Source organism: Polypterus senegalus, chromosome 10 (assembly GCF_016835505.1).
Source record: "Polypterus senegalus isolate Bchr_013 chromosome 10, ASM1683550v1, whole genome shotgun sequence".
Lineage (NCBI taxonomy): Eukaryota > Metazoa > Chordata > Cladistia > Polypteriformes > Polypteridae > Polypterus > Polypterus senegalus.
Window position 1 is genome coordinate 85,864,063 of NC_053163.1, and position 18,002 is coordinate 85,882,064.

Here is an 18,002-nt window from a genome sequence, read left to right on the forward strand (position 1 = left end):
TTGTCCTGGGGAGTTTTAAATTATGCAGAAATCCTAGTTCAAACGTTAAAACCTTTCTCTGATGAATGTTTAGGGTATTTAAAAATAATTCATGTTTTACCACGACATTATCTTGTTTTGGCATGGGTGCAGTTATCTTGTGGTACTATTGGGTCACAGGCGGGTTGCTAGGGGCATGGCTTGGTGGTCACTAGCCTGGTGATATTGTGGCTGATGCGCGGACAGCTTGGTAGCTCCTCCACTGCGTATTCCTACCAGCAGCTGCACACTGAAACTCTATTAGCTGTGCCCTGGCTCTCTCTCTATTTAACAGGATCTGAATGGGAAACAAACACATTCTAACCAGCTTTCTGCGGGATCAGCTGCAGGTCTGCGTGCTTCAAGCACAATGTTCAGAACATTTTAAAGACCAAGCCCCGACCAGTTAAATTGCTTAATTTTCTGTTCACTCTCCTCTCAACTTTGCCTGCCCCAGTTGCTACTTCTGAGCCACTGAACGTGCTTGAAGAGGAAGAATTTATGTTCTTTCAAACTGAAGAAAGGAGCAACAGCAGGATGTTTGGCAGGTGTAACCTGTGTGCTTGTGTGCTGAAGAAAAACTCTTTTTGAGTCAGGTCAGACACCCTTTCTGTTATTGTTCCTTGTAAATCTGGTCTTACCTTCCTGTCTCTTGTGCAACTCTGCGACCCAAGCTGAACAATGTAAAAGCCAACGTTTAATTAAATGGGACATCCTAGACTGGTGGATTCCTGTGAAAACGTTATTGCTTTATTTTACTGATACAATTCTTGTTTGTTGATATCTTGCCTTTTGACTTTTGACCTTGTCTTTGCTTAATGTTTTAGTTTTTTTGGCCTTAATAATAGTCTTCACAGGTTCGACCTCTCCCTTGTTTCTTCACGTCTCTCTCCCAGTCCTCTTTTCACATTTTGCCTTGTGGCAGAACACTCTGTCTCGTGCACCACGGTGTGAGATTTGCACTGGTCATTTCTCATACTTGCTGTGGATTGAAATTGTGCATGATGACATCCATTGTCTCAGCTATCGACAAGAAACTTGCCTTTTTCAAATATTCAGATAATATAATGCCCTACCTACCTGTTCTTTTACAGCTCTTTATTGCAAGAAGGTAAACCATATTTTGAATTAAGACTAAGTTTTATTTTTCTCTCTTTTTGTGGTTTCTACTTCTCCTTAGGTTCTGAGATGGGTATTTTTGACTGAAAGCAAATTTTTTTGGGTGTGTAAGCCTCTTGCAAAATACACAAGCACCACACAGGCCTAAAACTGTGAAGCAGTAGTGCTGACCACTACTCCACCATGCTACTTTAAGATAGTAGAAAGAGTTGTAAATAGGAGAAAGACAAGAACTGACTAAATGATGACGAGTGTAGGGCCTTGTCTGGACAACTGAACTATAACTGTCTGCAGGACAAAAGGGTGTTTAAATTCTGCAGTTTTTATCACATTGAGAGGATAGACATGTTAGAAGGCAATGGATATATCACTGTTTAGCAGCGAGATATCCAGTGAACCGTCTGACATGAGCCATCAATTTGAAGAAGGCTTGGTACCCTTCAGCTGAACCACCAGCAGCTTGTCATTGACCAACTCCTACAGGGTTAAACATTTTCATCAACGATAAGGTCATATGTTGATCCATATTTATAGGACATGTCAAACACATCTAAACAGGATCTAAGTCAAATTGGTCAGTGCCAAGAAGATAAAGTGCAGATTGTGTTGGACACTCCCAGTTTGTGTAGGCATTCAAGAAAAGGCCATTCCATAAAAGCTCCATTTCGCAAGTGCTTTTTACAGCCCTGCTAGGTCATAGAGATGCTCATCTTCAAATCCATCTTGTCACATACAGAATGTGTATTTAGGGGACACCATCAGGACTCTACTATGCTAAGGAAGCCCTCCCTGGGATGAGGAGAGGCACTGTCGCTAAATATCTCTTTGTCTTTACCTGCAGTTCCAAAAGGCAGACCACAGATGACCTCTGACCACGCCCTGATTCCTGACTGATGCCCCGCCCCTTCCAGGACGCTTCCTATATATTTAGCCCGACAGCCAAAGACAGTCATTCATTTTTGGATTTTGATGAGGAGGATAAGCTCTGTAAGTCCGCGTGCAAAGTGGAAGCTATAAAGAAAGATTAGCTATATTTTCTGTTCATTTTGCTTTGTTTTATTTACATTATTAAAAGAGGATTGCCAGGCTGGTACCTGTACCTTTGAACCCGTGTCCGACCCGTTTAACAATCTTTTTCACCCATTTATTTACAGTATTTCCTACAACATGGTTTGTCAAATTATAAAATAAATAGTTTATTGAATAATTTTAGTTTGCTGTACAAAATTGTATTTACACATTGCCTTGTTAACATTTTGACACTTTTCTTTAATTCAGAAGTTTGCAGCAGGTGGAAAGGAGTCCTGGTGTGAAAACTCATGGAGGGCATTGACTGGTGATGAACGGACACAAAGACCAGTGGAGATGAATAATTCAATTGGTCACACAATATTTCCAAAAGCAAGCTGCAATAAAAAGAAAAAAAAAGTTAAAAGAATCATCCAAAGCGTGACTTCATATAAAAAGAAAAATTCTAGTGGCACATGTGGCTGGACTAGCAGCCTGTTATAGGTTTGTTCCTTGTGCCCAATGCTGCTAAAACAGGCTGTGGTGCACTGCGGCAAAGATCTGAACAAAGTAGGGGCAGAGAATGGATGGTTCAGAGGATGTGACTGCTTAATGTGTCTTCTCAATTCATCTCCTGCATTGCTGCACCCCTGACAGGACCCTAAAATGGATGTCAATCTCTGACCTGTTTACTCTGCTGAGTTTATAAATTCTTCTTGTATCTGCGTGGGTTCTTCTTTAGTTTTCCACATCCCAATGTCATGTGTGAGGTTATTTGGTAACTCTAAACTCGTCATGTGTGAGTGAATGTGGGTGTGGGTGTGTGGCTGTATGGTGTAATAAGTTCACAGCCCATATAAGTTTGGTTCTGGCAGCCTCAATCCAAAACATCAGAACATCCCAGCTATAAGATGACAGATGGATTTCTATACCTATTTAGTAAACGTTTTGTAAATCGTTTCTTACTACACTTAAAATTTAACAGAGGATGCACTCAATTGACTGTTTTTACTGTTGATTCAATTTTAAAACATTTTGTCTTATTAAATGATTCTTTTGCAAGGACATCCTTATTACATAATTAATGTCTCGAAGTAGCTCCAGTGTTTCAGTGTACAAGAGTGTGCCCTGTGATGGTTTCTGCTTTCCACCTTATGTTGCAGATATTTGCTTCAACTTCCAGCAATTCTGAAATAGTAAACATAAAGTGGATGGACAAAAACTGCAGTTAATCGTACAGTATATATGATATTGCTGTAAACTGTCTAGTTTATGGTAAAGGTTTTTACTGCAATCATTTTGTATGTAAATCGATGACTGATTGATGCTGAGAACCAATTCAGACTTGCTGGTCAAGCAGGCTTCAGTCCAGCTGTGCCACACCTAGAGAAAGCATCAATGGATGACTCCTTATAGCAGCAGGCACTAAATAAACTATTACAAGGCAGTTTACATGTACTCAAACAACATGGCAGTATTGTTATAGACATGTTAAATGGCCTAGGTGACCTAGTCAACAAGAAGGGAGATCTGATTCTGCAGCCTTCATTCAATGAAAGCCTTGTAGACATTATGCCATTCTTCATTGATAAATTATTTTGGCTTTCTCCTTCCCAGACATCACTGACCAGCAAACCTCATAATTTACCTCTTTTGGTAGCTTTCGGTGTATTCTGCTCTGACTTCACAAAGCCATGACTGCGCAACTTTTCTGCTGCAGCAAGTTTTAGAACAGCATTTTTGATATCATCAACCTGAAGGAGAGAGAAAAAGGGAGTAAAACATAGCACAGACATTCTTTTATTATTTTTTATCCTGAGTTGAATCATCAATTATCCTTCTCTCACTCCTTAGTAGATTTGAAGCTCAGACTAGGGGGCCAGATTTCAGCACAGAAAGTCTTTCTTTCTTAGATTGAATATAAAATCTAATATGCCAATAGATAGATAGATAGATAGATAGATAGATAGATAGATAGATAGATAGATAGATAGATAGATAGATAGATAGATAGATAGATAGATAATACTTTTTACAGCAGCTATATATAATTGCTTTCCATCCATCCATCCATTATCCAACCCGCTATATCCTAACTACAGGGTCACAGGGGTCTGCTGGAGCCAATCCCAGACAACACAGGGCACAAGGCAGGAAACAAACCCCGGTCAGGGCGCCAGCCCACCGCAGATCCATCCTTCCATCATTCGATTTATTTAAGATTGTTCAGGGGTGATGGGTTTCAAAGACTACCCTGATAACTTCAGGGGGAATGCAGAGAACATCCCTGCAGTGACACCAGTTTATCACAAGATATGCTAACACAAGATTAATTCAGAGTTAACAAAGAGCAATTTTACAAAGCCGTATTTGAAAGTGTGATCACATTCTCCTTTGTTGTCTGGTTGGTTCAACAATGGCACACTCCAGAAATAAATTATAGTGTGTTGTGAGGTCTGTTGAGATAATAATTGGCTGTATCCTTCCATCTGTGGCAGACCTGCATACATGTCGTGTCATTAACCATGTCAAAAGGACCACCAGCAAACAATAACCAATTGCTCAGTCCTGGGTATGATGTTAACCTGCATCCAGCCCTGCAAGTAGGCCCTCCAATCTGCATGGAAAACTTGGAGGTTGGTGTCAACTCCAGCCACCATAAAAAACCTCACACTGTTTCATTCTATCTGAACTAGTGTGGTGCTGAGGTGTCACCCATTGAATGGCTGCACTCAGGTCCTAATCTGGGAACCTGTGTTGGTTTGTCATGTGGAGGATGCAGCAATGCGCTGTATCAGCGTGTGCTCCTCACCTCTCCTCACTAAGTATGAAAAGTAAAGTACCTGGAGAAAACTCCACAAAGAGACCGGGAGAGCATGCACACTTCACACAGACACTGCGAACACTGCCACCATCTTTTAATTGCTATTTTAAATGGCTCATTGCAGTTTCTCATTAGTCACCTGAAGCCTGTAGATTTAATTCAAAAGAAACATCCACTAAGCAGAAATGTACTTATGTCTGATGCTATGTTACTTACCATGTTGTTCATTTTTTCCTGCTGTACAGAATCCTTGTTACCTAAAAAGAAACACATTTTTTGTAATTCTTATGAAGGCAGTAAAATATAAAGCCTAAAACAAAGTCTCATTATGCAGTTACGTACATAATATATTATTTATTAGGGCTGATGTTTAGAAGGTGTTCCAAAAAGCTTGGTCACTATAGTATGATTTTTGCTTGCCAAATGATTCCATTGCTGTAAGTTAATGCTGCATCGATCAGTGTGCAAAAGAAGAAAAACCAGCATCAAGCATTGACAATAGTTAGGAAATGTTCCCAAACTCACAGATGAGGTTTCACTTTGGAGATGACTTAGTGTTAGGAAAACATTTTGCGAGGTTACCCTGAAGTTATGCAGAAAACCTCCCATTATGAAACATTCATGTTATTGTGCTGCTAGTGAATGCTATGGCCTGAGAGGTTGGAGGCTCTTGCACAATTTTTCTTTTCTCGACTATTACTCAGGGTTGGCATGGTGGAGTAGTGGTAGCGCTGCTGCCTTGCAGTAAGAAGACCCGGGTTCGCTTCCCAGGTCCACCCTGCGTGGAGTTTGCATGTTCTCCCTGTGTCTGCATGGGTTTCCTCCCACAGACCAAAGACATGCAGGTTAGGTGCATTGGTGATCCTAAATTGTCCTAAGTGTGTGTGTGTGCCCTTGCGGTAGGCTGGTGCCCTGCCTGGGGTTTGTTTCCTGCCTTGCGCCCTGGGATTGGCTCCAGCAGACCCCTGTGACTATGTAGTGCGTTGGATGATGGATGGATGGACTATTACTCATTTAAAGCAAACCCTTTCTGTTTTCTACCATCAAATCACCAGATGAAAGAGCTCCCTTCAAAATGCATAATGCCTCAGTTGGTGCGGAGACCAGGATATATGAGAGGTGAGAGGGAAGTGGAGGCAATTTGTCATCCTACCTACTATAAATGGTCAAAGCTCCAAGTCCAGGTGTGTTTGTATGTGATATCATTTTCTTCCTGTATCCTTTTTTGTTTTACAGCCCATGTGAGTAAGGGTGTACATGATAAACAGACAAAAATACAACTATGTAGCAAGTACTACAGCCTTTTATTATATCTGCTCATTTTTTAAGCTTTTTAATGTACTGTAATAAAGAAATCAAAATAACAGCAGGAAAGCCCAGGCAAGTAGGTGTTTTATTGGCAAGCAATAAACATACAATGGTACATGAATCAGAAGAAACAAAAAAAAATAAACAAAAGTGGGCAAAAAAACAAGAACCTATGCCATTCTGGGCCTTACTAGGATAAATAAAGGGCCCTGACTGACCCATCGGATGGCCAGTCCACTTTTGCACCATTAAATCCCTATCAAATACTCTCCTTGTCATCTTTCTCTCAGATATCACAAGGCTGACTTCCTCTCTACTATGTGAGTCTTTGCCAGCACTCTTCTGTACTCCAAACACCAAGTTCACCTGTCTGGAGACCAGAAAGAGCTTTCAACCCTCCTAATGAAACTGCTTCAGCCACTTGCAGGAATTCTCCATAGAACTCCTGGGAACTGCCATAAGGAACTCACACTCATGGCAGATGTCCCTGTGTCCATCCTGCAATGGTAGAAACAGCAGTGATTTTAACGTACAGATCAGATGCTGAACTGTAGTCAAAAAGGGGCAAGGTTCATATCCACAAAGACTAACAATCAAAATGTCAGAGCCAAAACAGAACCCTAATTTGTAGTCAGGCAGATTCTGAATAAAAGTCTAAAGCCAGAAAGCTGGACAACAAAGGAGGCGCAAGGTTTCGGATATCCATCGTGGACAATCAGGAAGTTTAAGACACTGACCTTTACACCTTAGACTCAATGATGACTCAAAGATGCCACATGCCACACTCAACATAGTAACAGCAAATGACCGATCATGAAACGGCAGCACCCTTCAAAAATTTTTAGCATTGTGTTTTTTTTTTTAACAACATCTTTTTCTAACCTGAGGTTATGCACTATTTCATAAAATCAGGAATTTTACCAAAAATATATAACATTTAAGGATAAAAGCCAAATCTTTACCTCAGCTTATAAGAAAGCTAGCAGCAAATGAGTGTGCTGTTGAGATTCCTGAGTGATTAGATTATTTTGACCAAATTTAATTTATTGTATTAGTTACAGCATCTATATTATGTGCTTGCTTCCTTAATTTTGTTCTTACTAAATTAAAGATCTTCTGCTCACTATTGCTGCATCACTTTTACTTACTATAAATCTGAGACACCAAATCTTAACCATAGCAACCTGTCAAATTATGGACCCATTTTGAATATTCCTTTTAACTCGAAAATCTTAAATAATGCTGCCTCTAGACAAGTATGTGTACTTTTAGAAAGAAATAATGCTTTTGAAGTATACACAGGCTTTATACCACACTAGCTGTTCCCTGCAGCTCCGCCCACGTAGTAATGAAACAGGACAAACATTAAAAATCAATAAACAAAAAGGTATTGTTAGCTAAGTTACGCTCCAAAACACAGAGGCAGACCAATTGCCCACTCCTGATGTCACGCTTCCACCTCCTCTCGGACCCGCAACCTCTGTCTCGGATTACTGCAAATATATCACTCCTGCAAATTAACTATGACTCTTGGCACGATGAGAGAAGTCACAAAATCAACCGGAATGTTTAAGAAAATTCTAGAAAAAAAAACTGATCTAAATCCGTTAAGTAGTTCTCTCGCTTGCTAGCTAAGAGGATGTAAGATACACCCTGAGGCTGGTGCATGAGTGAAGAAAGCCCCCCCAAGCCCTGTGCATCTCTCTCGGATTTGCACAAATAAATCGGCACGGCAAGAAAACTATAATATGTGAAAGGTTGCAAAATCAACCGGGATGTTCAAGCAAAATATAGTAAAAAAACCCAATCTAAATCCATTAAGTAGTTTTTTTGTGACAAGCGGACAGACACACAGACAGACAGATGTTGGATTTTATATATAGAGAGATTATAGTATAGGGAGGTCTTTTAGTAAAGGTACTAAATGATCTGCACCTTTCTACAGATCATGGGTAAGCTATATCATTTCATCTTCTACTGTATTTGATATTATGGACCGTGATATACTATCAAACAGACCTGACAAAACTATATTGGAGGTAAACAGAGCAAAATATGTAGTCCCTCAGGGGTCAGTGCTTGGTCCTTTGCTGTTCTCTTGACTATGTAATCCCTTGGTCATACAATTCACAATCATGAAATCAGATTCCACAGTTATACAGTTGAAACTGGGCTGTAAATATCAGTTACCCGTCTCCTGGTAGGTAGGTAGGTAGATAGATAGATAGATAGATAGATAGATAGATAGATAGATAGATAGATAGATAGATAGATAGATAGATAGATAGATAGATAGATAGATAGATAGATAGATAGATAGATAAAATTTTATTTTCCTCAGGGAGAAATTTGTTTCAAAGGCTGAATGAATCAGGGAGCTCATAACTGACACTTTGATGGTTTATAGTGTTTTTCACACTAATAAAAGTGTCATTTCTTAAAAAGTCAGTTTAGATTAAAAGAAAATATTGTAGTTCAAATGCTGTTGTTTGATCCTAAAGTTGTTAAAAAGAACTACGTTTATTGTCAGTGGCCTCTGTATTACTCTCAGCACAGTAATCAGAGACTTGGATGATTCTGTAGATTCTGATCTATATTTCTTTCACCTAAGAAATATTTCAGGAGGATGCTAACCTTCCATGATGCTGATTTCACTTAACTATAATGTTTTGCTCTCCTGCTGCCCTTCATTGTCCTATCAGCACACCTCAGTTAGCTCAGAATGCAGGGGCTAAAGGGCTTACAAGAACCAAACAAAATGTACAAATTAACAATGTTTTCTTATCTTTTCATTAGTGTCCTGCTAAATTATCTATCAATTTTAAGGTTTTGTTACTCACTTATAAAGCTCAGCATAGTTTTGGACTTTAATATTTGAGTGATATTTGAGTACTTTACAGTCTTTCTTGGATCACTCTTTGAATACCTGGTACTCCCTAAAATAAGAAAAGCCATGGCTGGTAATAAAGCGCCTTATTTCCATTATAACCTTCCTACTGTCATGTTTCAGCCTGTATTTTCCCATGGCTGGGGTTCAAATTCATATTTTGGGTTTATTTTGTTTAATTTGATGTCAGTTATTTGTATTTATGTTTACTTCATTTATTATGTATGTTTTCCTGTTTGTATGTTGGAAAAGGGGAAGGGTCTTAGTTATGTCCCTTGTCCTTTGTGGGTGGTCCCACCTGCCCATCACCGTTAGGAATGATCCCCCACCCTATGTAGGGGAGGGACTCCTCTAGTTCCTGGTGGTCCATTGAATGTGCTGAGAGTGCCGAGTGTTTTTGGTGAGTTTATCTGCTATTGCATGGTTTTGTGTTTTCTAGTATTTTGACCCTGTGCTCTGCTTTTGACTGTGCCTTTTGGATTCTGTTTTTGATACAGTGCTTATTGATAGTTTTGAACCTCTGCTTTATTTTCGACCACCTTGCCATTCAGGCATCTCCTTGTGTTCCCTGGGGTTTTGGGGCTTGCACAAAACTTTGTGAAAATAAACGTTTATATTTTTATCAAGATTTGTCTCGGCCCTTCTTGGTTCTAGTCGGAGTATTTTGACAATATTTCCCCCTTCTAGTCGGAAACCTTGAAGTTGTTTTTGGTACCTGTGCTCTCGGGGCTCCCATTTCATGACACCTACAAAGGTACAAGATTCCGATAATTTTTCAGAGTTTAGATTTAGACTAAAAGCATATTTGTTTAGTCAGACCTATGGGTAAATATTCAAAAGTCTCCACTAAATCTACACTTCTTCTGTTTTTCCTTTATCCTCTTAACTTAAAAGTTCCTCTATTATTTGTTTTTAATTTGCGTCAAACAATATACAATTTTAAATAATCCAGTACCTATCCAAGGAATTTGGGTTTCTTTTACTAAAGTGTAAAGAAATTTTCCTTGGCTGGACTTTCTTATTAGGAGCCAAGGTCCAGAAACCTTTGAAGCTGCTTTGTGACAATACCCATTGTTAAATGCACTAAATAAAGAAAATGTCATAAGATTAATAAAAAATACACACCAACTTCCCTGACGGAGCTCTTACCCCTGTCCCCATCCCACTTGTTCAGTGACGCTCCCTGGTCCTGAACCTCTTACACTGTTAAGTCTACAGAGTCTTGGCTCCTCACTCCCCTCTTAAATGTAATTGATTTAAGTGTACAGTCAGGCACTACCCTCATTAAAGACATGTATACGGTAAAAGTCAAGAGGCACCTTTGATCCATGTGGTCCGCAGGCTGTCCTGAACATCATCATCATCATCCTGACTTTGTAGCAAGGGATACAGGCTTTTGAACTGCCTTGTTTCTTCATCGCCAAGACTTCTGTCTCTCAGATCACCTTCATTACTTTCTCCCAATGTCTGGAACACATCTGCTGGTACTGGTATAAAAACAAAGACAATGAAAAATCTCTGTTACACTGGCTCTTCTGGCACTGTTTGATCATGACTGGTATAAGTGCCCAGGAAGACGCCTTGCAATTTCCATCCTGGCTAGAATACCAGAAGGAAGTGGACTGATGAGAGATGGAAACCAGGAGCAGTTCATACCTCAGATTAATAAGTGGCAGTGTTCCTCGCCAATCATCCTAGTTTGGACACCCACAGGGCTGCATGGGAATTAGACTCCAGAAGTGCAGCCCTGTAGGGGTCCTTGCGTGATGATAGAGGGGGTTGCTGGTTCCCGTATGACTTAGAAGTGCCTCCAACAAGCCACAAAATGCCACCGGAAGTACTCCCAGGTCCAGCTTACCCACCGCCATTCCTCAGTGAGTCAGGAGGCAGCAGGAAAAACTCACTTAGAGGACAGAAGGAGACGAGAGATAGCATTGGCTTTGTGATTGCTTTGGCTGAGAGTATTGTACTATTGCAACTGGTTGGATTAAAACTCCTTTTATTGTACCCAGAGTTGTGTTGGGTCTTATGTGTCTGGGGTTTGGGGTCTCTCTGTTCACACTGGATAGATCATGTGTTCTTTCATTTTCTTCTCTGAAAAGTCCACTTAAATTTGAGATGTTTTGGTTCCTGAAAAGATCCATGAAAACATCATAACCCACTAATTTAGTTGCATCACATACATATTTCTAAACTGTCTCTTTCAAAGAACTCTGAGTTTCTGCAACAAGTCAGATTATTACTTTGGGTGGAGCTCTCTGCTTAGATTACCCCCTTTATGTTATAACACAGAGCCAAAAGCTTCTGAGGCTGCACTATTTAATTTAATATTGTTTCTTTGTATCAGTATACTGCTGCTGGATTTTGTGAATTTCCCCTTGGGATTAATAAAGTATCTATCTATCTATCTATCTATCTATCTGTCTATCTATCTATCTATCTATCTATCTATCTATCTATCTATCTATCTATCTATCTATCTATCTATCTATCTAAAGTAAAATGTCAAAGACATTCCAGCAGCTCATTGTAGCCTCCAGGTGTGCACAACAAACACACAAGAAAGTCCCAAACACCTACTTTATAATAATGAAACAATGGCTGCAGGTCAGAAAAAACTACAAATGATGGTTTTTGGGGTATGTTGTCACCATTACACAGCTACCTTAATTTGACTTTACTTAAAACTTTTTAAGCCTTACGTTTCATATCCTAGTGAATTTGCCATAACGATTTTTAGCGTAACATTAATTATGTTTAAGTAATACAACCCAATTACTTTGCATTAAATATAAGTACTGCTCTGAGAAATTATTTTTGACTTTACTCAGAACGAACCTGTTACTGAACCTTAAAATAATGCATGGAATATGATGCCTTTATACATCGACCTCAAGTTGATGTTACTCAAAAATGAAAATGGCTGAAGGGTGGCACAGGGGCGTAGTGGTAGTCCTGGTGCCTCACAGTAAGGAGACCAGGGTTCAGATCCTGGGTCCTCCCTGCATGGAGTTTTCAGGTTCTCCCTGTGTCTGCGTGCCTTGTGTCCTGTGCTAGCTGGGATTGGCTCCAGCAACATGCAACATCTTTGTCAGGAGGAGCAGTTTATTCCCCTGGGCAGGTTATTTTTTGTGGATTAAACGACTTGCAGAAATGGCTATTTTTTGATTATTTACAAACATTTACATCAGTTTTTAGGATGCCCATGGCAAAAAAAATGCATTAATAGCATTAAGGTAGGACATTTACATTAAGAGAACAAGAATTTTCACAAAGTTTGCAAAGAATTTTTGATTCTCGTTTATCCGTTGTGAAACAAAATGAAATGCTAACAAATGTAATTTTTGAATACCAAACATTTAAATGTGTTTCAAGGATATTTTTTTCATAATCTGGCAAACTTGTCGCACAACCAATATCGTCTAACTACAGAAGATTACATTGCAGAATAATTGCACCACTTAGTGTAATGGATGCTTGATAAAATTACTTAAAAATGGCTTTATTAGGTATTTTGTTAGCTAAATTGAGGAATATATCTTCTTTAAATAAAAACTTGTGCTTTGGATTCATGTAATTGAATTAACTAGGAAATTTGATTAAATGTTCTGTCATCTGTTTCCACAGTGATCAATATAAATAAGTAAGCTGAGTAACTCAAATAAGTTATGTTAACCTAATGTATAATGCTGTATTAAATTATAGTAATTTGACTAGACTAACAATAATAAATTAAGTTTGAGTTACTCAATTCACTTGTGTGGAATATTTACACTAAGTGAAATAAATTAAGCAGCTAGTTATTTTTTTGAGGGAACATTGAGTACAGCAAGACATGCAATGTGAAAGAGTTTGGCATTACATACTGGAACTAATGAGACAGAGGGTCATCACAAGCAAGCTGGGCACTACTAATGTCGGACTTTATTAGTTGTGTGATTGGGACCGACCTTTTAAAAAATATGCCTTAAATTTTGATGAAAAATACTATAATACACTGTAGAGCATAACATTCAGTAAACCAAAAATTTCCTTTTCACTCTTCAACTCCCTTTTGCTTGTTTTGATGTGTTGCCCTGTTGTTCTCACTCCGTTATTGGACTCTGCTGTTAATGTGCATTGTAAAATATCCATGAGACACTTCTGTGTCCCTAACACTTTGCAGTTGTTTTGTCACTATATAAAAAAAATCTGCACTGATTTGTCAATGTCATGGTTGGTTTCTGCTTTGGAGTCATATGCTGGAATCCATAAGACCCTGAATTAGACCATCAAGTTTGAAAGATGGATGATTTATCATTGAGTCCTAAGGCTTTGAGCAGTTAATCCTACCATCAGACATAAAATCTAAGGAGCAGCAGTTCTGTCTGGAGGACCAATACGACACACAACGACTGGATACAAATCAATTTTCCTGCATGGCATATCCTCCCATTTCATTGATTGTAAGCAGAGTAACAGCAGCAGCAGCAGCATCAATAATTCATCAAAGAGTTTTTCTTGAAACTGCGGTTGCTGTTCCATGCCATCTAGTAGAGCGTACCAGGTGTCTACGCAGAAAAAAAAAGTGGAAACCAGTCCTGGTCTGGTTTCTGGTGCCAGTCCACCAGTGGTCAACTTGAGGCACAAACCCACAATCCTATTCCCTCATACTCCACCAGATCACAGTTACAAATTCACTAAAACATGTCCATCTTTGGATGGTGTACCCAGAGGAAGTCCATGGTGGTACTGGGAGTACGTTCAAACTCCATACCAACATGGACTGACCTAAAAATCAAGGCCATTCCCTTGGCACTGGGATGTAGTCTATAATACAGATCTTTATTTAATTGACCTCTCTTTTCCTTCAAGCCTAAATTTAATTTAATGTTATAAAAGAATGAATGAATGGATGAATAAAGTACACACTAATATTATCGAGCCTGCATAATCCAGTTCAGGGTTGATGGGGCAAGACCCTATCCTAGCAGTATCAGGTACTCCTCAGAAACGAGCCAATCATCCATGAGCTGCCAATCCATCAGAGATCAGTATGTTCATTTGGCATTTCCAGCGACTATTACCGACTTTCTGTTCAATTCACAGACCTAACAAAATGATAAAATACAATCTATTTTCTATGCTCAGTTTTTATGTGTCAAGATCACAGAGCCTATCAAAATCCTGCCTGAGAAAACACACCATTACGGCGTACATTCAATCAAACACAAAAACTCATTCATGTCTTTCAATTCCCCATCAAGTTTTAGGAATGATGGAGGAAATGAAAGTCCAACCAGAAACCAGTCCAATATGAAAATGCTAAATCCAAATAAAACATATCAAAGCTGTCTGTTGTAAGACGTTTTGAAGCCATCATCAGCATTGTAAAAATATCAAGATGAGAGTCATGCTCTGATCTGTCCAGCCACTGATATCCAGAACCTGTTTCTCCAGTGCCAGACCCTAGACAAAGTTAAACCTCTGGACACCGCACTGGACCAAACCTGAATGAGATCCAAGTCACACTGGGCCAGTTTAGAATTGCTAAAGCATGTTGTTTCAAAACCAGAGTAAAACCCTGATTAAAATTCACTAAGAAAGGTCTCCACTTGGGACTCAAAATTGAATCCAAGTGCTGTGATGCAACAGTGGCACCCGCTGAGCCTCTGTACCTTTTGAAAAATGCAAGACATACTTAATTTTAAGAGATACCAAAGAATGCTGGATAAATTGTACAAGTTTAATAAAAAGAATCTTCAATTCCAAAATCAGCACATTATTACCATCTAGTGGAGAGAATGCAAGTTTCTGAGACTTTAACTTAACTTAAAAATATAGCAAAGTGATCAGAACTGTTAGAATACAAAAGGGTCAAAAGAACCTTTGTCTGATTTTAAAATAAAACTCCCAATAGTAAAAAACAAACAGTTCACACTATTAATTAATTCATTCATAATCAGAGATCAGCTACTTTTTGAAATCATTAAAGGCGGACTAAATGGTTCACCTCGGATCATTCAGATAATCCACTTTTCTTTGATGCAGCACCTGCTAAGTCTTTAAAAAATCACTCCTGATGCATTTTTACATCATCAGCAGCACAAATTGAATTGTTTCTCCCAGCACTACAGATTAAACAAGAAGCTCAGGGTCAAACACTTTAGATCAACTGGCATCAATAAACTGGCAACCCTTCTAGGACTGGTTCCTGCTGTTCAGTGCTGTGCTGCCAGCTCAGTGTAACAAACGTCTTGAGCTCAGATCGCTGCCCTTTCAAACACTCCTTTCTGCTACAGTGAACAACAAGACTACAAAGTAAACACATCAACAATTCAGGATCGCATACATATTGAATTCACTCATCTTTCTAATTTGAATATGCATCATTTCCTTGAGCGATGCACATGAAACCACCACCAAACTGTGACATTTCTTCCTTCTGTTAGTATTAATAAAAATGAAAGTCACCCAAGGTAAGAATGAACTGATCATTCTGCATTTTTCTGACTTTCTTTTGAGTGCTTCCAGATTTGCTAATGGTTACAAAAGATACATTGACACTTTGAAAGACTGGTTTTGCAATGATGTTTTAATTTAAAAGGCTCCCTGTTTCACGTACTATAAATAACAGCTCAGAACGGCAGTTAAGTAAGATATGTTTTAGCATTTGGGACAATCGACATTCTTATTAGCTGCCCTAGTATGACTGACTAAGAAACAGTTTTCTGTCCCTTTGTTATCTTTTACTATTGCCCTGTCTTGAACTGACACCCAGCCTAGGGGTCTTGCTGCCTTGAGTGTGGTGTAATTAAAAAAAGCTTTGTTTTGTGCCATTTTATATTGTTGGTTAATAAGTCTAATTGCTTTATTGATAGTAAGCTATGATTGTAAATTTATTAGTTATTACATCTTTTCACTTGTGGCAATCATCTGCCCTACAACACTACTAACAAACAAGCCCTAGCCTAATGTTACTCGATTGTTTGCCTTTGCAAGTCACTTTGGATAGAAGCATCTGCCAAGCAAATAAATGTAAATGTAAATGTAATTGACTATGCCTACCTGAGTCTGAATTTCATTTAAGGGAAAGCATGGGATTTTCATTTCTTACAGTCTGCTTAGTTTAGGGCAATGCATGGAACATCTGTCCACTTCAAGAGGAAAGCGTCGTGTTTTTATTTGACTAATGTGCCACCTGGGGCGAGCTCCCACTTTGGTATCTTCTGCTGCTGGGACACTGTCTAGCCCTTTGTGCGCCTCTTTTTGCATTCAGAAAGTGACTTAATGAACTAATTAAAGAGTTAGAATTAAGCACTGCAATTGCGATTGCGATTTACAGTTTGGAGTTGAAGAAAATGCATTATTTATCAATCTAGCGTTTGAGTCTGTGACATCTGAATATTTTCTTTTAATCTAAACAGACTTTTTAAGAAATGTCACTTTATTAGTGTGTAAAAATACTATAAACCATCAAAGTGTCATTTATGGGCTCCCTGATTCATTCAGCCTTTGAAACGAATTTCTCCCTGGGGAAAATAAAATTTTATCTATCTATCTATCTATCTATCTATCTATCTATCTATCTATCTATCTATCTATCTATCTATCTATCTATCTATGTATTGATAATTGTATAAGACCCTCAAAAGCAACCTACAACGTTGGACATCAGCATGTTCATTACAGTGAATGACACCTTTACTATAAAAGGTTTAGTTTGTAGAATAATCATTTAGCTAAACAGGCCACTTGTGTCCTTGAAGCAGTCCCAACAGGCTTTTTCCAATAAATTTATGGCATGCTAAATATACATTCTGTCTATTTATCTATTAAAAACTGTCAGTCAGTCTCTTGTCTAATACTTTCAGTCAGTCTCTTAACCTTAAACCTGCAATCTGGTGCTGCATCGATTTTAACAGTTTCCTTTTGCAGATGTCCACTGTAGGTATTGAGGAAACAAAAATATTAAGGATGGAGTCCTCTTCCCTTTATGTAAATATACATTTTTAAGTTTGTTTGCTTTACAGAAGTAGTACATTAGAAGTGAATCAAGGCTAGCCTTCTTAAACTATGGTTTGTTTGAAGAAAATATTTTAATAGATGAAAAGATAGTCATGAAAATAGATACCTACCTCCTTGCAGTATGTGATTGCTTCCTGAGAACAGTGGATACGCCTGCATACGGCCAGCAGCTGACAACATGGCCACAATGGTGAGCAAAGCCCAGGACTGCATTATGGTATCTCAGTCTCTTCTGACTGTCTTGTTACTTGCAGCAAGTTTGCCTCCCTCTGTTTTATACTATACTGGACCATCTATCATGCCCAAATCAATATTTTATCATGTCATCTCAGCCCAGAAGTAATGGACTGACATGACAAAACACCTCGTCAGAGCTGCCATTAATGCACCCTGTCACGTTAAATCTCCCCTATCACTGCTTGTACAGAAAGCTTTGCTAAATGTTAAACAAACCAACAACAAATAGGCACTGTTGGCCTAGTTTGTAATTTTATTGATCCGTGCCTATTATGCAAATTCCGTGAGGTCACAACTTGTGTGCTGTGATCAGGCTTCCGTCATATCTTGCAAATTCATGGCAAAAGGATAGAAAATTGGATTTCTGGAATCTTTGATATATACGAGCCACATGATCATTAGCTTTGCATTTACGTTGATTTTTCATAACCATTTAACATCTTTTCTGTTTGTTGTTCAGAATTACCAAGAAGCTGCAAAACAAATAATGAGCAAATGTGCTTACCTTCTCATTAATACTTCTACAACCTACTATTAATTGTGAATTTAAAATATAGTAAACAAGATAACCCAGACATTGAAAAGTGGTAATTT

At 38.7% G+C, this 18,002-nt stretch overlaps 1 protein-coding gene across 1 annotated transcript; it reads right to left on the reverse strand.

Annotated features, from left to right (window-relative positions):
* Nucleotides 1-2,182: 2,182 nt before the first annotated feature.
* On the reverse strand, nucleotides 2,183-17,402 carry urp1 (urotensin-related peptide 1). The gene is made up of 5 exons (XM_039764565.1): nucleotides 17,282-17,402; nucleotides 10,484-10,651; nucleotides 5,186-5,226; nucleotides 3,794-3,899; nucleotides 2,183-2,543 (listed from the first exon to the last, which is right to left on the reverse strand). The coding sequence occupies exons 1-5, from the start codon at nucleotides 17,382-17,384 to the stop codon at nucleotides 2,512-2,514; spliced, it is 450 nt and encodes a 149-aa protein (XP_039620499.1). The 5' UTR covers nucleotides 17,385-17,402; the 3' UTR covers nucleotides 2,183-2,511.
* Nucleotides 17,403-18,002: the final 600 nt, after the last annotated feature.